The following is a 21,838-nucleotide window of genomic DNA, read 5'->3' on the forward strand; positions in this document are numbered from 1 at the left end:
GTACAATATAAAACCTGAGCTCCGATCACGCCCCTCTTCCTCCCCACTCCCCATGGCACAACAACTGATGAGCATCTGGACAGAGCAGGGGCAGGCCAGTTCTAGATGACCTGTGCTCATCCCGTGAATATAATTCCCCTGAGGGTACATACACTGAACAAAAATATAAACGCAACATGTAAAGTGTTGGTCCCATGTTTCATGAGCTGAAATAAAAGTTCCCAGAAATGTTCCATACGCACACAAAAAATTCTGCACAAATTTGTTTACATCCCTGTTAGTGAGCATTTCTCCTTTGTCAAGATAATCCATCCACCTGACAAGCTGAATAAACAGCATGATCATTGCACAGGTGCACCTTGTTCTGGGGACAATAAAGGGCCACTCTAAAATCTGCAGTTTTGTCACACAACACAATGCCACAGATGTCTCAAGTTTTGAGGGAGCTTGCAATTGGCATGCTGACTGTAGGAATGAGCTGTTGCCAGAGAATGTAATGTTAATTTCTCTACCATTTCTCTACCAAAGTCGTTTTAGGGAATTTGGCAGTACGTTCAACCGGCCTCACAACCGCAGACCATGTCTATGGTGTAGTGTGGGCGAGTGATTTACTGATGTCAACGTTGTGAACAGAGTGCCCCATGGTGGCAGTGGGGTTATGGTATGTGCAGGCATAAGCTGTGGACAACGAACACAATTGCATTTTATCCATGGCAATTTGAATGCACAGAGATACCATGACGAGATCCTGAGGCTCATTGTTGTGCTATTCATCGGCCGCCGTCACCTCATGTTTCAGCATGATCATGAACGGCCCCATGTTGCAAGGATCTGTACACAATTCCTGGAAGCTGAAAATGCCCTAGTTCTTCTATGACCTGCATACTCACCAGACATGTCATCCATTGAGCATGTTTGGGATGCTCTTGATCGACGTGTATGACAGCGTGTTCCAGTTTCCGCCAATATCCAGCAACTTCGCACAGCCATTGAATAGGAGTGGGACAACATTCCACAGGCCACAATCAACAGCCTGATCAACTCTACGTGAAGGAGATTTCACGCTGCATGGGGCAAATGTTGGTCACACAAGATGCTGACTGGTTTACTGATCCACGCCCCTACCAGCATATCTGTATTCCCAGTGATGTGAAATTCATAGATCCATAGATTAGACCCAATGAATTCATTTCAATTTAAATTATAGCCTTGTATGGTCTGTCTAAAGCTGCCAATACTCCCAGCTCTGCCAGCCTACAGTACTATCTTGTTCATTCTGTCTATGTGAACATGCCTTTATACTAAAAGAAGTTCCAGATTAAGTCGTCTAATAAATGGGCAATGTGGTGCGACCATCAGTGGTCTGCCTCGTAGTTGACAATAGAAGTTGATGAAAATGTAGTCCAATGAGGTCCTTATACAATACATGTTCACAGGAAGGGAAAGACAGAGAGGGGGTTAATACAGTTATGCAAGCAGTCTGCTTCTCTCTCTCTCTCTCTCTCTCTCTCTCTCTCTCTCTCTCTCTCTCTCTCTCTCTCTCTCTTCTCTTTCTCGCTGGATAGTATGATTATAAGCCCAGAGCCACTGATGCTTCAGAGCGAAGACAATAGAACCTGTCCCTGAAGTAATAGCTTCCTCTAGAGCTTAATTAACAAAGTCACACTGTGTTTCGTTATATATCGGGGGAAAGAACAGAAGCTGACAAATCGATCAGTAAATTCAGAGGGGGGCGAAGAATTGCCCAGGGAGGGGATGGTTGTCTCATTCTCTTGGATGTTCAAAGTTAGCTCTGTCATAGATCTTGCTATAAAATCTACACAAAGGCTTGACACTAATGCCATTTTCATGAATGTTCTTGTTCACCCTTTGTGAGTGTTTACCTGCCTGTGTTTGTGGCTTTGATTTTTTATAAACGGTTTCATAACATTAGATGACAAATAAATGTGAAATCAATCATTACAAACAGTTGGTCTTACGTAATAAAATTTACCATGGCATTACTGATGGAGACTAACACTGCTATTCCCAGACTCTCTTTGAACTGCACACTTACTTTATCCCTGCAGATCAATGATTACATTTCCTGTAAATCTTCAAAGACCCTCTTATTGATTCAATTGGCCACTAATCTTCCCTCTCTTGCACTGTTTGGTATAATCTAGGGGAGTACCACTAGACCTGATCCAGCAGGGCACATTCACATGTATCACCAGGAGCTTAAGATGAGACTTCTGTCTGATATCTGAGAACACTGATTAGTGATTGAGGTTGAGTCAGAGTCTGTTGGATTTGTTTCTGTTGTTTTGAAAACACAGTGAGGAAGGTTGTCCACTCTTTATCCTCATCCTAATGCACACATTTAAATATTTCTGATTAAATCAGTGGTCTCCAAGTCTGTCCAGGTTTGTAATGTAACTACAGTATAGGCTACTACTAAATATCACTCAGATGCATAGCAGGTGATCATTTGCCAATCAGAAACAGGTAAGTTCCACCAACACTCAGGGGAAGGTGACTTTCAGTCTGAAATACTGAGTCTAGTTAATCGATAGTGGGATAGAATACAGTGAAAACACTTGAACCTTCAACTGTAGATCTAAGTGATTCTGGTTAAAGCTACTGAGGAGGAACTTTGACAGGCAGACTGCTGACACAACTTCCTCTAGCAATTATTATGCTGATAAAAACATTAGATTGTAGAATCTCAGTAGAATGTGTCTTTAAACGATATCCCCAATGCAATGCCAACATCACCAATGTCAATTGCTCCCATGTTGCCATTATCAACATGTTGGAGTTATATAATAACACCATCTAAAATGGACACATTAGCATTGCAGTACTGCTACAATGGAGATGGATGACTTATAAACAGTTGTTAAATTACATGTGGTAGCAGAGGTTCTGAACTCCCTATAAAATACATTTAGGGAAGCAGGTAGCCTAGCTTTGGGCCAGTAACAGAAAGGTTGCTAGTTTGAATCCCAGAGCCAACAAGGTGAAAATAATCTGTCGATGTGCCCTTGAGCAAGGCACTTAACCCTAATTGCTCCTGTAACTCACTGTGGATAAGAGTGTCTACTAAATGACTAAAATGTTAAATAACTACCTTCATTTCTAAACTAAGACATTCACATTTTCAGAAAAGAAACAAAAAAGTATGTTTGCTCAAACTGTGCTCTTGTGTCATGAAGAGAACTTTCCTAACAATGTTTGACTCCTACTAGCTCTTGATCTCTTGACCTCTTGATTTACAGTATGTGATTTAACTTCCATTGGTTTAAGCGATTTCAAAGACATCAAGACAAAACATTTAAGCCATTCCATAAATCCAATCTCCCAAACTGACCACTATTTCAGAACAACAACCAAACAGTGTTTCTGAGGCCGATTCCAGCATCATTGGGACAAACATCATTGGGACAAGCATCATTGGCCCAGCATCATTGGGACAAAGATCATTGGCCCAGCATAATTGGGACAGGCATCATTGGCCTATACAGTGTCAGACGGGAGGCAGCCATGTGATAAAAGGACAGTGTTGTCCCTCTCCTCTCTAATCCTTGGCCTGATGGCGTGAGCCAGGTGTGACTAATCTGCCAGATAAAAGGAGACCAGAGGTGCATGGTGCCAGCATATAGATAGTGGTATTAAAGCGCTCTTGGCATATTTACGACTGCTGGGCCTAATGCACTGTTGACATGTGATATTGCAGAGAAAGGCCTGGTATGTGGATGTCGACTGGTGATGAGAACAGGGATGGAGCAAAGCTAAAGGACATTTAGCTGTAGCGGTGCAGGTGGATGTATCATCAGTAGGCTGGGAGAGAGAGAGAGAGAGAGAGAGAGAGAGAGAGAGAGAGAGAGAGAGAGAGAGAGAGAGAGAGAGAGAGAGAGAGAGAGAGAGAGAGAGAGAGAGAGAGAGAGAGAGAGAGAGAGAGAGAGAGAGAGAGAGAGAGAGAGAGAGAGAGAGAGAGAGAGAGAGAGAGAGAGAGAGAAAGAGAGAGTTGGGTCAGCTTTGTGGCTAGACTGGACAGACAGAGAGAGACAGATTAGTCAGCATATCCCTACCTGCCAGATGTTCTCAAATGAAGCTTGGAACCGAGTCACTGAAAGCATGTGCATGTGACTGTGTCTCTGTGGGGGTGTGTGGTCGTTAAACGCAAATGGGGGTGTGTTTGAATGTATACATCCTTTCATGTATTAGTTTGTTCAGGGTCCGACTGGGCAGCATGGACCAGGCATGCCTAGTCAGACACATCATGCTATAGACAGAACATATGCCAAGCAGCAGCAGTCATCACTTTGCACTGCCTCTGTGTAATCTAATTCCCCATACTCCGCTGACCAGTGACACACACACACACACACACACACACACACACGCACGCACGCACACACACACACACACACACACACACACACACACACACACACACACACACACACACACACACACACACACACACACACACACACACACACACCTCTGGGTACCTATAGACCTAACCATTGTGCTGGGGAGATTGCTGTTCTTTTGTCCATCATTGGCTGCATAAATAGACTGGGGGCCAATCTGGAGAGAGTGGGCCACGTACTCCGTGTAGCCTGGGGAGAGAGGGGATACGAGATGCCCTTCCTTTTGTGCTAGGAAATTGCCAGTGACCCCCTCAGTCCGAATGGGAGGCTGGAGGGAGGTGGACAGGATAGCAGGGAGCGAATGGTGAAACGAGGGATGACGGCAGGAAGGATTGAGGGTAAAAAGGGGAGCACAAAATGCACACAATAAACAAACAAGTCCCCCCCCCCCCCCCCCCCCCAGTGCATGCTGGGAATGTTCTGGCTCCCTGAGCTTTTGCCTCTGTGTGACATCAGTGATGGGCATGACCTCTGAGTGGGAAAGGTCAGTGGCAACTCTCCTCAGTGGAACAGAGGCTGCAATCCAAACTAAAACTGTATAATATCATGATGTCATTAGGCACATTGGCGCATGAGTTTTCATTGAAGTGAGCCGGGTGGGCTACTGGTCATAGGGCTGATAGATGCTACAGTCCTCATTCATTAGGACCACATTTTACTTGAAGTTTTCCATACCCTAATTGCTGCTGTAAGTCGCTCTGAATAAGAGCGTCTGCTAAATGACTAAAATGTAAATATAAGTATAACTGATTACTACACATCCCACAGAACAGTGGAGCAGCACTGGATCCCCTTCATTTGAAAAAGCTAATTAGTTTGGACATTTGAGTGTCCTTTGAGATATTAAATTATTTGATACGCTGAGACTCATGGGCCATGAAAGGGGTTTAGACCACAGCCAGTTCTACAGTTACTAAACCAAACAAGAAACAGCTTACAACATAAGTATTATAGGTTGTTCCTGTGCCCTCAGGGGACATCCATCTAACCCACCCCTTTTTTAAATGAAAACTGGCTTTAACAATGAAACATCTGGGGGCCAATCTGGAGTCGTGGTCCATGGCCAGGAAACTCTCCAGACCTTAATCCCATTGAGAACTTGTGGTCGATCCTCAAGAGGCCGGTGGACATACAAAAAAACAAAAATTCTGACTAACTCCAAGCATTGATTATGCAAGAATGGGCTGCCATCAGTCAGGATGTGGCTCAGAAGTTAATTGACAGCATGCCAGGGCGGATTGCAGAGGTCTTGAAAAAGAATGGTCAACACTGCAAATATTGACTCTTTGCATAAACTTAATGTAATTGTCAATAAAAGCCTTTGACACTTATGAAGTGCTTGTAATTATACTTTAGTATACCATAGTAACATCTGACAAAAATATCTCATAACACTGAAGCAGCGAACTTTGTGAAGACCAATACTTGAGTCATTCTCAAAACTTTTGACCACGACTGTAGGGTGGCAGGTAACCTAGCGGTTAAGAGCGTTGGGTCAGTAACCGAAAGGTCACTGGTTTGAATCCCCAAGCAGACTAGATGAAACAAATCTGTTGATGCGCCCTTGAGCAAGACACCTAACCCTAATTGCACCTGTAAGTCGCTCTGGATAAGAGCGTCTTCTAAATGACTAAAATGTAAACGGAATGCTTGTCATATACATTACTGACTAGTGTGTCACAGAGAAATATATAGTACTGAGAGGACAGTGCAGGGCATTCCTACTGTAAAAAGTATTTCACTGCAGGAGACCTTGTTTCCCAGTTCGTTCTGTGTTGTCGATTCACTCTCTGTTCCTCAAGGCGATCGATACTCAGCGAACTTCACTATCAGTCAGACTGCCAAGCAATGCATTGGGGGAATGTCACTTTTGAAGGACGCTATTACCACGGCGCCCACGGGAATCTCATCTCTTAACCTCCTCCAACACGTCCTTGCACAACACAAACACACTCCCAGAGAAAGACAAACCGAGACTGAAGGATGCGACAGAGAGCATAAGGTCTGTTTCTCAATTTAGAAATCACAATGTCCTAAAGTGTTCTTCCCACCCTGCCATCACAACATCACCTCTCTATGTGAGCAGTGAAACACTATACCCATCTCAAACCAATCACTTACATATCTGCGCTGACAGACTGACCGAACAGAACGATCTCTGCAGTTTGGAGTGCCCTGAGGAACTCCCTAAAGTGGAGCTCTATAGTTTTAGCCCCCGCATGCACGTTTTGGTTTTTACCCTAGCACTACACAGCTGATTCAAATAATAAAAGCTTGATGATGAGTTGGTTATTTGAATCAGCTGTGTAGTGATAGGGCAAAAACCAAAATGTGAACCGAGCGGGGGCCCCAGGGCCAGGTTTGGGAAACCCTAGTCTATTGTACAGTAACTCTAGAGCAGGAGCTGCGCCTTTCACTAAAAGAAAAACAAATAGGAGGTGAGAGTGGAAACCTGTGTTATCCATGACCTAACAGTGGTGCATTGATCTGATAGGAGGAACTCTCCTCAGATTAGTCTAGATAAGTGTTTCCCAACCCTGGTCCTCGAGTACCCCCAACAGTACACAGTTTCATTGTAACCCTGGACAAACACACCTCATTCATCTCATTGAGAGCTTGATGATTAGTTGACCAGTTGAATCAGGTGTGCTTGTCCAGGGTTACAATAAAAATGTGTACTGTTGGGGGTACTCGAGGACCAGGGTTGGGAAACACTGGTCTAGATGTCGCCTGGGTTCCTCTGAGATTGACAGGCAGCTGTCTCCTTATGAAATAATCTGTCCTTGGATGCCCAACTTTCTTTTAAAGAGACGTGACATCGCCATAATTCATTACAAAGAGAGAAAGAAACTGCAGTACTGCCATCATCTTTGGGCAGTTTGTGATGCTGGATACCCAACCAGCCTAGCATTAAAATCAGGTCTAGGTTGTTTAAAACACTAGAGGCTCTCCAGTGTGCCTCGTGGATGTTGGCTACTTGACGATGTGGACCTCTGGTTGAGAGTCTCTCTGCATGCATAGACTATATCATCCAGAGGAATTGGGGCTCATTTCACTGGGTGTGTTGTCACAGATGGGAACATCTCCAGTAAGAGTGCCTATCAATGTCTGGCACAGCAAGGGAAGTGCTCTTCACCCCAAATTAAATATATTTTTACGCCAGGGAATCCAAGTGTAAAATCACCAGAGCCAATGGGAAGGACTCTCAGGCAAGGCCCAGGGAACATCATACTGTACTGATGATGTTGGAGCAACACCAAAGCATTGCTTGTAGAAGGACAAATTAGAATGGACATGGCTATTATGTACATGCTGGCTGTCGTTGTGAGCTGTATTCAGTGAAAATGACAGCCCTTTCTGAATCTACATCATTCTACTCCTTCCTCTAGAACAACAGCAGAATTAGACTTTATTGTATTTCTGATCCCTCGGAAACTCATGGAAACAAAACAGGTTCTTTGACATCTGCCCCTTACATCTAATTAGCACCATTGTTAGCTTCATGACTGCCTCCCCTACCAGACCTAATAAGCACTCACACACAGACAACTCAACTCCCCCACTATCCTCTATCAACCAGACCGGGGCCGGATCCGTAAAGCATCTCAGAAAAGGTCCTAGGAATCCTGTTAAAACATGACTAAAAAGAAAACAAAAACTCCCAGCTCAGAGTCGGATTTAGGACGATGTTAATAAGACACTGCTGAGCTGAATAAGACAATTCTGAGCCAGGAGTAAAATCAACTCTTTAAAGTTTACTTCAGCTGGTAATCATGACAGTTTGAGGTACCGCAAAGGAAAGATAGTGATGACACTAATTGACATTTTTGCAAATGATGGGGAATAACCAATCGCAATGAGGCATCGCCAGTTGTCAACTCTATATAGCACGCTTCAGACAACCACAGTGAATGTGACTGTACATCAAATGTTGCAATGGTAAAACGTTTGATATAATTTCCGCCTGACACGATCACTTTGCCTACACTTAACTAATATGTTGGCATGAAAAAAAACTTTTTTTAACCAATTCTGATGGTTGTTAAATGCGGAATTTAGACAATATTACCGTTATATCAACACACTCACTCGTCACCTCCGTTTAACAACTCTAAATCACTTTAGCACAGTAGGCATCAAGTCACTTGCAGATAATGTTTTTAACAACGTGATGTTGCGCTCCAAATGGATAACTTAAAAAAACATGATGTAGGTAATTAAATAATCGAAAGAAAAACATGTTTATTTATTAGCCTAGCCTAGTTATAAGTATTTATGCATATCATGAGAAATAAGCTTCACATTAAATCATTGTCAAAAGCGCAAGAGATATGCTACTGTTGCATGTAGGTCTAGATTATTTATGGATTGATCATATATACACTGAACTAAAATATAAACGCAACATTCAACAATTTTGTCATTTAGCAGACGCTCTTATCCAGAGCGACTTACAGTTAGTGAATACATATATATTTTTTTTATACTGGTCCCCTGTGGGAATCAAACCCACAACCCTGGCGTTGCAAATGCCATGCTCTATCAACTGAGCTACATCCCTGCTGGCCATTCCCTCCCCTACCCTGGACGAATTGTGCGCCGCCCATGAGTCTCCCGGTCGCGGCCGGCTGCGACAAAGCCTGGATTCGAACCAGGATCTCTAGTGGCACAGTTAGCACTGCGATGCAGTGCCTTAGACCACTGCGCCACTCAGGAGACTCCACTCCACTGAATAGCAGGCTAGTTATTGCTTTGCATTGCTTGCAGTTAGCCACTGATTACTTCCAAACCACTCATTGTTAAATTTGTGATTTCCAACTTGTTGTGTAATGTTTACGTCCAATGGCCGATGAGCACCGATACGTTTGACCTATAATCTCTCTTCATATGACAAGGATTGATAAGGACTTGCCAGTAGATTGTCGACTTGATTCATGATGATGACTGCTAGCTTGCTAGCTAATATTTTGAAAGTATGATGTTGACATGATCAGTCCAATCAAAGCTACTGTAGATATAATGTGATTTGACGTCATTTTATCTGTGGCCAATGACCTTGAGCCTTCTAGGATGGGCACTTCTAATGTAACTCTATGGCAGCACCAAAGGGGCTTGAATTTTCGAGCTCTCCCTGTAGATTGTGCGGTGAGGTAGTGTCCCCATGAGTGACAGAACACTGAGCCAATCACAGCGCAACTAGAGAACATTACCAACCCCTACGCTCCGTATTTTCCGCTGGCTGCCCCACCACCACAGAAAGCACTGAGCTAGGCTGAAACACCTGCATTTTTAAACTGCCTTACTCAAAAAAGCAAAAAAGAGCCCTCCTTAACTCAATTATATTTTATTTTTTTACATTGTTTGCAAACTGATGTGTGACACGTATTAATGCCAAAATAACATGTAAGTTACAGTTCATATAAGGAAATCAGTCAATTGAAATAAATGTATTAGGCCCTAATCTATGGATTTCACATGACTGGGAATACAGATATGCATCTGTTGGTCACAGATACCTTTATTTTAAAAAAGGTAGGGACGTGGATCAGAAAACCAGTCAGTATCTGGTGTGACCACCATGCTCAATGGGTGACATGTCTGATAAGTATGCAGGCAATGGAAGAACTAGGACATTTTCAGCTTCAAATAATTGTGTACCGATCCTTGCGACATGGGGCCGTGCATTATCATGCTGAAACATAAGGTGATGACGGCGGATGAATAGCACGACAATGGGCCTCAGGATCTCGTAACAGTATCCCTGTGCATTCAAATTGCCATCGATAAAATGCAATTGTGTTCATTGTCTGTAGCTTATGCCTGCCCATACCACCATGGGGCATTCTGTTCACAATGTTGACATCAGAAAGCCGCTCGCCCATACACATGCTCTGCGGTTGTGAGGCCGGTTGGACGTACTGCCAAATTCTCTAAAACTACATTGGAGGTGGCTTATAGTAGAGAAATAAACATTACATTCTCTGGCAACAGCTCTGGTGGACATTCCTGCAGTCAGCATGCCAACTGCACGCGCCCTCAAAAGTTGAGACATCTGTGGCATTGTGTTGTGTGACAAAACTGCAGATTTTAGAGTGGCTTTTTATTGTCCCCAGCAAAAGGTGCACCTGTGTAATGATCATGCTGTTTAATCAGCTTCTTGATATGCCACACCTGTCAGGTGGATGGATTGTCTTGGCAAAGGAGGAATGCTCACTAACAGGGATGTAATCAAATTTGTGCACAACATTTGAGAGAAATACGCTTTTTGTGCATATGAAAAATTTCTGGGATCTTTTATTTCAGCTCATGAAACATGGGACCAACACTTTACATGTTGCATTTATATTTTTGTTCAGTAGAGAAATATAAAAATTCTTCCAACAACTTCAAAGCAATTGCATGTGGCACCGGAACCACTGACTTGCTGTAATTTTCTATTATCAAGACACCTGCTGTTAACACTTAACTGGTTAGGACAGCTCATGAGGTGTCCTAAATATCTGTAGACTAGGTGGGATTCTTATGACTAAAGAGGCTTCATGCATAGCTTTTATTTTGACACATAGGAGTAGGAGTAAAATGTCTCTATTCTTAATACTTGAGACGCTTTGTGGATACAGGCCCAGGTGTGATGAACTATATCCTCGGGAGTTGTTTTGTGTCAAATACTATCTAAAGTGCTATATGGGTGGGATTTGCACTTTTGGGACTAATTCATTGGTTATATTGTGCCACACAAGCTCAATCAAGTGCAATGAAAGTAATTGAAAGAAAACAAATACTATTTGAACCTAGGTCTGCATTGCGGGACTAAAGATGTAAATTAGCTCCATAGCTACTTAACTCCAATGCATTTCATGGATTTGTAAGCTGAAATGTTGATTAATGTGTACTGTCACTGTATAATAAACAGAATACGTAAAATGAAAAACACAACAGCACGGCTCAACTCCAGTTTAGCTAGGCTAACTCCCCATGCATGAAGGACCATTGAGGCATGGCCTAGCTTTTTAATAGGACTGTCATCAGTTAGGCAAAGTTGATATTCTCCCTGCAGCGTAGGCTCTGTGTACATCAGACTTGGTGTTATTGATCATTGAGAGGAGTCAAGTTCCCAAACACTGCAGACATTCTAGTATTAATCACAGCAGGTCAGATTATCAGCATTCGTCATTCATCTTCTCTCAGTGACGTACCAGGAGCTAGGCAAACGCTCTGGGCTTTGTATTAACTTTACGTACAGTGTATTACAGCACGTCCACTGTCACTTCTACTGCAGAGGAGACTAATAGGAAAACATGGCTACTGCAGCAGAGCGGGGCGTGGCATTACTGGGCATTTCTGGGGAATTTGTTGGGAGGATTAGTTCTTTTTTTCTTAATTTCTGTTCTTGGAGTACCTTGTTGAGTTGTGTTGCAGTTGTGACACACGGTATGCATGGCTGTTTACGACTCAGTCTTGGATAGGAAACACTGTCCAACAGTCTTATCGTGTGAATTTGAACTGAGGAAGTGTGTTCCTTGTTTTGTTTTTCTAACATTATCTCTTTATTTTTTGCTCTCTCTTTCTCTGTCTCCCTTTTCTGTCATCTCTCTATTTTCCCTGCAGTGTCACCCACCATTCCTCCATTGGTCTCAGAGCATTTCAAGCAATGTCACGAGAAGGACCTGGCTTACTGCTTGAACGATGGAGAATGCTTCGTCATCGAGACGCTGAGTGGTCCACACAAACATTGCAGGTGCGGCGACTGTATGTGTGTGTGTGTGAAAGAGGCTTCAGAGAGGATAGATTGAGAGAGTCTACTGTTATAGACTTATAAGTGTTCCACATTCTTTTTCCAAGTAACAGTATTCTGGGACCATGTCTGTGAGGTGGTCTGTTTTATGGTGACTATTAGTTGACCCGCTGTGGTGCATGGAGTCCCTTTTCTGTTGGATTTAAAGTGGCATTTTTACAGAAGTTTGTCCCCACGGGGTGGTCTCAGTGAAAATTACTATAATCGTGTGCAACAATTGTTCTTCAAAGCTTGAAATCTTAGACCTCCTGTGCAGTTCAGCAAATACTTTTCTGAGTGCAAGTGATCAACGCAACAGGTTCTTCACAAGTTACCCACCCCCAAGTTACAATAGAGGAATTCATAAGTTAATATTCCTAATTGATGAGCCAAGAAAATAAGAGACCATGGTCTTCGTTTAAACGGTGTTAATTGGTGAAGTAGTTTTAGTCGTCGTACTTATTTGACTACTACTCGGAGGCATTTAGCCTTTTTAAACACTGGGCCTCTCTAACTGCATCCCAGAACAAACTCCTTCCAAATCATAACCTGAGGACTTCCAGTCGGCTGGCTGTTCAAAGACTTCTGTTATGTAACCTCGCTCTGAAGGGACCAGGTCACTGAAGGACTGATGTTTTAATGCTGAGGAATGGTTACTGTGCCAGGGACAGAAATTCTGTGAAAGTATGTCACACACAGGAGTAATGCTGCCAAGAGTACAACACACACACACAGTCACACACACATCAAAGGGAATCTCAGAGAGGAGTGGATTTTCTGGGTTTTAGACAGTGCTACTTTATGATTATTTGACCCGGGTCAAAACTCACCTCATGTATGGCTCAATGATGTATATAAATCCAGGATTGCTGATGCTATGTATTAGCCAATGGGAGGCTTTGAAACCACCGGTCGGCCATATTGGCACTCCCCAGAAGGAGCAGTCCTCCATAGGAATGAATGGAATTCTACAGTACTTCAATTAAATGTTCCAAGGACAAAATTACATGTAAATAAGTATTTTTGTTGTTGTAGTGGGGACAGTAATATTAGAACTTAAAAAAATATATACTTTAAGGAAAATGTTTTTATGTATCAGTTCATTTTGTTATCACATTTACATTTTATTCATTTAGCACACGCTCTTATCCAGAGCGACTTACAGTAGTGAGTAGACCTACAGTACATACATTCGTACTTTTTCATACTGTTCCCCCATGGGAATTGAACCCACAACCCTGGTGTTGCAATATTTTTATGTTAAAGCTGCAAAATATTACTTTTTGGGCCAAATTCACACATGGGTTATAAATGTCATTCTCATTGAAAGCAAGTCTAAGAAGCGGTAGATCTATTCTATGTGCGCAATTTCTATGCTTCCCGTTCTTAAGTTTCGTTTTTGCGTCTTTTACTTTCGGTTTTGTACACCAGCTTCAAACAGTGTTTTGTCGCATGAACTGAAATTAGGCGAACAATTTGAATATTAGCAACCAGGAAATGGTGGAACGATATCTGTGTAGTTCATCTTTAAGCTCAAATAATATAATGTAAATATATGCATTAAGGTGTCTGTAATGGAATAAATGTGGCAAAACAAATGTAAACATTAATAATGCATTTCTATAGCTTCCAAAATATTTTTTACAATGTATTTGTATGTGTATTTATTAGGGATCCCCATTAGCTGCTTCCAAGGCAGCCGCTACTCTTCCTGGGGTCCAAACACATTAAGGAACTTACATTACACATAAAAGATAAAACAGTACATCATATAATATTATTACACCACTACATATCTACAATACAAAATGTATAATACCACCATACAACAATATTACAATGTACGTGTGTGTAGAGTGCGTGTGCTAGCGTATGTGTGTGTATGCGTGTGTCTGTACCTGTGTGTGTGTGTCTCTTCACAGTCCCCGCTGTTCCATAATACGTTTTCTTTTATCAGTTTTTTAAATCTGATTCTACTGCTTGCATCACCTGATGTGGAATGGAGTTCCATGTAGTCATGGCTCTATGAAGTACTGTGCACCTCTCATAGTCTGTTCTGAACTTGGGGATTGTGAAGAGACCTCTGGTGGCATGTCTTGTGGGGTATGCATCGGTGTCCGAGCTGTGTGCTAGTAGTTTTAACAGACAGCTCGGTGCATTCAGCTTGTCAACACTTCTTACAAAAACAAGTAGTGATGAAGTCAATCTCTCCTCCACTTTGAGCCTGAGAGATTGACATGCATATCCTTAATTTTAACTCCCCATGTACATTTAAGGGACAGCCGTGCTGCCCTGCTTTGAATCAATTGTAATTTTCCTAAGTCCCTCTTTGTGGCACCTGACCACAAGACTGAACAGGGCCTGTAGGACCTGCCTTGTTGATGGTGTTGTTAAGAAGGCAGAGCAGGGTTTTATTATGGACATAATTCTCCCCATCTTAGTTACTTAGTTATATGTTTTGACCATGACAGTTTACAATCCAGGGTTACTCCAAGCAGTTTAGTCACCTCAACTTGCTCAATTTCCACATTATTCATTAAAATATTTAGTTGAGGTTTAGGGTTTAGTGAATGATTTGTCCCAAATACAATACTTTTAGTTTTTGAAATATTAAGGACTAATTTATTATGATCAATACTGTCAAAAGCCGCACTGAAGTCCAACAAAATAGCCTCCACAATCTTTTTATCATAAATTTCTCTCAGCCAATCATTAGTCATTTGTGTAATTAGTCATTCAGTACCTTCCGTGCTGAAAGTCTGTTGTCAATTTGTTTACTGTAAAATAGCATTATATCTCGTCAAACACTATTTTTCCCAGATATTTTACTAAGGGTTGGTAACAGGCTGATTGGTCGGCTATTTGAGCCAGTAAAGGGGGCTTTGCTATTCTTAGGTGGCGGAATGACTTTTGCTTCCCTCCAGGCCTGAGGGCATACACTTTCTAGTAGGCTTAAATTGAAGATATGGGAAATAGGAGTAGCAATATCGTCCGCTATTATCCTAATAATTTTACATCCAAGTTGTCAGACCCCAGTGGCTTGTCATTGATGATAGACAAAACAAAACAAAAATCACCTCTTCCACACTCACTTTACGGAATTCAAAATTACAATGCTTGTTTTTCATAATTTGGTCAGATATACTTGGATGTGTAGTGTCAGCATTTGTTACTGGGATGTCATGCCTAAGTTAGCAACTTTTGCCAATGAAAAATTAATTAAAGTAGTTGGCAATATCAGTGGGTTTTGTGATGAATGAGCCATCTCATTCAATGAATGATGGAGCTGAGTTTGCCTTTTTCCCCAAAAATTCATTTAAGGTGCTCCAAAGCTTTTTACTATCATTCTTTATATAATTAATCTTTGTTTCATGGTATAGTTTCTTCTTCTTTTTATTCAGTTTAGTCACATGATTTCTCAATTTGCAGTACGTTTGCCAATCGGTTGTGCTGCCAGACTTATTTGCCATACCTTTTGCGTCATCCCTCTCAACCATACCATTTTTCAATTCCCCATCAATCCAAGCGGATTTAACAGTTTTTACAGTCATTTTCTTAATGGGTGCATGCTTATTAGTAACTGGAATAAGCAATTTCATAAATGTGTAAAATGCAGCATCTGGTTGTTCCTCATTACACACCACAGACCAGCAAATATTATTTACATTATCAACACAAGAATCACTACAAAACTTATTGTATGACCTCTTATGCACTCTATTAGGCCTAGCGTTTGGAACCTTGGTTTTCCTAGATATGGCTACTATATTGTGATCACTACATCCGATGAATTTGTATACTGCTTTAAAGCAAAATGTCTGCAGCATTAGTAAAGATGTGATCAATACATGTTGATAATTTCATTCCTGTGCTGTTTGTAACTACCCTGGTAGGTTGACATAACCTGAACCAGGTTGCAGGCACTGGTTACAGTTTGAAGCTTTTTCATGAGTGGGCAGCTTAATGAAAGCCAGTCAATATCGAAATCACCCAGAAAATATACGTCTCTGTTGATATCACATATATTATCAAGCATTTCACAAATATTATCAAGATACTGACTGTTAGCACTTGATGTTCTTAAGCAGCTTCCCACAAGAATGGGCTTTAGGTAAGGCAGATGAACCTGTAGCCATATTACTTCAACAGTATTTAACATGAGATCCTCTCTAAGCTTTACAGGAATGTGGTTCTTATTATAGACCGCAACACCGCCCCCATTGGAATTTCTGTATTTTCTGTAGATGTTATAACCATGTATTGCTACCACTGTATCATCAAAGGTATTATCTAAGTGAGTTTCAGAGATAGTCAGAATATGAATGTCATTGGTTACTAGCAAGTTATTGACTTCATGAACCTTGTTTCTTAGGCATATGCTAATGTGGGCTATTTTTTGCACTTTTCTGGGATGCTTGATTGTTTCCATTGCTTTACTGGGAAGCTTAGCAGAAGTGGACATGCTCATGGTATTTATGTTAGTGCAGGGTGAGCTGCACACAGTGGACTTCCTACTAGGGCACATCGCCTCAGTGCTAACAGTATCACTCTGGTTCATAGGCACATGATTACTGCATACAATAGCTGTGGGATCAGTAGAGGGATTCAGGGCAGTTAGAAGGACATCAATTAGGTTACATACATTGTGTCTTCCAACGCCCCTGGGATAATGTACATTTGCTGAAGCATTATGACAACTCAGAGAGACAATGGTAGGGATTAACTGGCCTGGGCTTGGGTCATTGATAAGTCATTGTCTCAACGCAGCCTTATAATGCTGTGAAAGGAACCAGGAACCCAAATGATTTGGGTGGATCACATCCTCCTAATAAAATGACCTTGGTTTCCAGAAGGTATCAAAATTATCAATAAATGTTACACCCACAGAGCTGCAATAGTCTCGTAGCCAGTTATGGAGGGCTAAAAGTCTGCTAAAACGTTCAATGCCACGATTTAGGGAGGGGAGAGGGCCAGATATTATGGGGCATTTGTTGGTGTCAAGCAGTGACCCAATCAGTTCTTTAAAATCCATCTTAAGCTGTTCTGAGCTGCCCTTCATAATGTAAATTAATCCCACATAAACTATGATAGACAGTATTTCCTGATTCTGGTTTAAAATGTTTGGGAGCAGCTTATTGATGTCCTGTAATCGTGCTCCTGGATAGATAGCACAAAGTTTTTGCTCACCATTGAACTGCCCAATACAACGGCCGGGGGAGTGCCAAGATGGAGGCGCACAGGCTTCAAAACAGCAAATATATCAATCATTGGTATGAACCCGTCCTCTCCAAGTCGGAGTACTATAACTTTACGTTTACTTTCAAGACCAATCAGGTGGTGGTTGTTCTTCATTGCCGCCTGTTGCCATGGCAACACAGTCTGAAAGGATTGCTGGAGTCTTTCGGAGGCCGAGATTGCAGTGCAGGCTGCTTGGCCTTGAACACATTGATACAAGCGGACAGTCAAGGCTTAAAAATATTCATTCTTCACACCAGATGGGAGTTGGAGATTTACACATCAAGGGTTAGGTTCCTCCGAAAGCACCCTGATTGTCTTTGTTAGTTCTATGAAGCATATAGGAAGGGAAAGTCCCTTGGTTCTAAATATAAAAAGAAAATGGAGTCACTGTGACTGTGTTGTATATTATACTGGGCAGTGATTTGAGATATTGAGTGTGGATGATTTCTATAACGATAAGTGAGAGAGGGCTGATTTGATTGTTGGGAACAAATTAGAAAATGATTGGTTGTTATTTGCCTTTGAAATGAAAGCACTCTCAACAATCAGGCCTATCATCATGGTTTCCAGTCAATGAAGTATTACCATTTCAGTTTCATCTCTCAACATTGTTAATGAGGCCTATTCTAACTACACGTGCAAGGGCATATCATTCAACAATCTCCAGGCAATAGCCTCAGCTGACTGAGAGGGTCAGTGATAGAACACTGCAGTGCATCTGAAAGGGAAGAATGAGAATGTATACTGAACAAAAATATAAACGCAACATGTAAAGTGTTGGTCCCATGTTTCATGAGCTGAAATAAAAGATCCCAGAAATCTTCCATACACACAAAAAGCTTATTTCTCTACAATTTTAGTGAGTATTTCTCCTTTGCCAAGAAAGTTCATCCACTTGATAGGTGTGACATATCAAGAAGCTGATTTAACAGCATGATCATTGCACAGGTGCACCTTGTGCTGGGGACAATAATAGGCCACTCTAAAATCTGCAGTTTGTCACACAACACAATGCCACAGATGTCTCAAGTTTTGAAAGAGCATGCAATTGGCATACTGACTGCAGGAATGTGCAACAGAGCTGTTGCCAGAAATGTAATGTTAATTTCTCTACCATAAGCCATGATCCTCTGCTCAACAATGTCATCTACTGCATTACATCGTGATTTCACAAATTATTATTTCTGTATCCAACCGTTTCGTTATTGTGTAAGGATCGATTTAGACAAAATGACAAAATGACAAAATGCTGGCTGTACAATTTAGCTAGCTAGACAAAATGAAATTGCCAGCCCTGTTTGATCAAGCTAGATAGCTAGCTAACTAGCTAGCAACGAGCTAACCAAGCTAGCTACAAACTTGCTAGCTAGACGCAGCTCATGTTGAACAATTTCAGTAGAAACTGGTCTGGGAGAGGTTTGGGTTCACTTCAAAATTACAGTTATTGACTGTAACGACAGCCTTAGTGAACAATTATGTTGGTTGTTTACCGGAGGGGATGGACTCTCTCTCTGAGTCAAGTACTGCAACTATATTTTTGTTTTGTAATGAATTTCTTTGCAGGCTAATGTTGCCTTGTTTTGTGGATGGCTTCTGTATTTTACTATCTCTTTCTGTTACTTTCTCTCTCTCCCTCCCTCTCTCTCCATCTCTCTATCTACAGTATCTATCTATCTCTTGCTCTCTCTCTCTCTCTCTCTCTCTCTCTCTCTCTCTCTCTCTCTCTCTCTCTCTCTCTCTCTCTCTCTCTCTCTCTCTCTCTCTCTCCCTCTCTCTCTCTCTCTCTCTCTCTCTCTCTCTCTCTCTCTCTCTCTCTCTCTCTCTCTCTCTCTCTCTCTCTCTGTCTCGCTGTCTCTCTCTGTGTTCTAGTGGTTACTTGAATAAACTCAGTACCTAATTGTGTCAACCAGGCCAGGCTTGGTCTAAGACAAGAGAGACCCAGGGCTTGAACACACAACCATGTTTATTTGTTATTATTATCTTTGGGGCGGGAATTCGATTTATTTTTCAGCGTCAACCGACTATAAGGGCCTCCGTCTAGTTAGTAACAGGGAGACGTTAAGCCTTTCCTCGCCGCTGTGGAACGGAAAAAGGCAATCCCATCTGTCACTGTGCGGCAGTGCAGGTTGGAAACGAGAGCTGAGATCCCTGCAAAGCCCCTGCCAATATTACTGAGGCTGAGACGCCATGCAGCTGGGGCTGTTTGCTTCTCCCTGGTAGAAAAGGGGTCTTATCTGAAATGAATGATCAAACTTCAGCATAATTTTGGTGCAATGAAATATTGTTTCCAACATACATTGCAAACATGTTACAAAACCTAAGCTTACTGGATAGATTTTGTAGGATCTTGGGAGAGAGAACTTTACATGTACATGCCTTCTGGCTTATCTTTCTCTCACACACACACGCTTACACACACACGCTTACACACACACACACACACACACACACACACACACACACACGCTTAAACACACACTCTTAGATACACACACACGCTTACACACACACGCTTACACACACACACGCTTACGCACACACAAACTTACACACACATGTTGCAATATAACAAACTATCCAGCTGAGCGAGAATTTTGTAGCCTGGGTGCCAGTCTGTTACTTTTCCCTGACAATGACAATGGAGTAGGCAAAAGCACAAACAGATCTGGGACCAGGCTAAGATCAATGTAGAGAAAATCTAAACAGATGGCTGTATTTTCTAATGCCTCATCAAGCCATTTGTTATTCATTGATCAGTTGCACTGAGGGATAGCAGTATGGGCAGGACTCTGGTGTCTTGGGCTTAGACAAAGTAACTAGGCCTACAACTACTTTGAGGTCTTATGTCTCATTTTAGACTGATGTGGGGAACTGGAAGGGTAGTGGTGTCGAGGAAATTAATTCCCCGGAACTAGGCATGTGAAGCCTTAGCTTGATTTAAGTCAATGAGTTGATTCATTGGGACGGTTTCACTCCAAAGGACAAGTCGTATGCCCTGAGGAGGTCTTATGAGGACATTCAGTGTTGTGCAGCCTCTGGCTAAAAAAAAACAAAAACATTCTCTATCAGATAATGACATTCTGTTTTTCAGTCATGTCTGACTGCACTCATCATCTCGATTGACATTTGAGTTAGATAACAAGCAGAGTAACTCCTGCAGCAAACTGCTGTTCCAAAAAACACGTTTTTTTGACACTCCACCAAAGAGTGGGGGGGACATACAGAAATAGGATCTTAATTTGATCACCTTGTTGCAGGAGTGATGAAGGAAATGTTCAGCTTGTAGTGTATTTGAGGTTTAAAAAGGCTACTTTGAAATTTCAAACTTGATTTTCCCTGAAGAAAAATTTGTATCAACCCCTACAAAAATTCCATTAATTATAATCCACATAATAATTCACATTTCCTGTTGCTGCAGGATTATTTTCCTTCTGTAGCAAACTGGCTCAAATTAAGATCCTACATCTGTATGTGTTTGGATCTTCCTTCCTGATGGTTTTCTGACTGTGGCACCTCATAGTGTACTGTTGCCATAGACATTGAGAGGGATTCTATTCCAATTCTCTCAACATTTCTCCTTTTCCCACCTACCATAACCCTGGAATGTCCGTGTGCGTTCAGGGACGTCAGACAGTGATTTGATTGACGCCAGCCTAGAGGACGTTAAGTGAAGCTGCTCGCTTTAAATATATAACCTCTCTTTCCCTCACCTGATAATTTCCACAGGGAGCTACTGAGTACCCACAATGCACCTGAGCACAAGCGTGTGTCAGGTATATGGAGGGGGACAATTGTATTTTGTGGTGTATTGTTTTTGACTCCCTGTTATTACATATAGTCAGCCTTGATGGGTAAAGCCTTGGGGATAAAGGTGTATTTGTGGTGTGTAGATTGATCCCATATATGTATGCAGTGTGTGTGTGTGTGTGTGTGTGTGTGTGTGTGTGTGTGTGTGTGTGTGTGTGTGTGTGTGTGTGTGTGTTTGTGTGTGTGTGTGTGTGTGTGCGCTATGAATGGTAAACAAACAACAGATCCATTCTGCGCCCTGTCTGTATCCCGGCTGCATGAAAAACCCATCTGCTTCAGTAAAAAAAATTGAAATATCTCCCCTCTTTTTCCTGTCTATTCTTAATGCTATCGGCGCGTGAAATTGATTGTGTATCAGTGGGGGCTCGCCTGAGCCCTCTCTGAGTAATGAGTGCTTCTGATGCAGATGCATGTTTTCAATGTTGGAGAAAATTAGGATAAGAGTCAAAATATTGTAGCTAGACAGAGAGTGTCTGTAAATGAACCCTCACAGACGTGATTAAGTACACTCAGTATGCCAGCAAAATGGGAGAGGGAGAGACGACCAGGATGGGAATAGACAGAGGAGAGGGAGGGGAGAATCAGCTTTATCTGCGTT

The 21,838-nt window shown here is 41.9% G+C and overlaps 1 protein-coding gene across 1 annotated transcript in view; it reads left to right on the forward strand.

The window, feature by feature from the left end:
- Positions 1-21,838, forward strand: part of LOC311110796 (pro-neuregulin-3, membrane-bound isoform-like) — a gene marked incomplete at both ends in the record, with an annotated part of 437,403 nt that overhangs the window by 254,953 nt on the left and 160,612 nt on the right. Inside the window, one exon of the mRNA XM_084153362.1 lies at positions 12,030-12,159. Coding sequence (XP_084009488.1) covers positions 12,030-12,159 — 130 coding nt within the window. The remainder of the gene's footprint in view (positions 1-12,029; positions 12,160-21,838) is intronic.

The sequence above is a fragment of the Coregonus lavaretus genome (genome assembly GCF_964263955.1).
Source record: "Coregonus lavaretus genome assembly, chromosome: 36".
Classification (NCBI taxonomy): Eukaryota; Metazoa; Chordata; class Actinopteri; order Salmoniformes; family Salmonidae; genus Coregonus; species Coregonus lavaretus.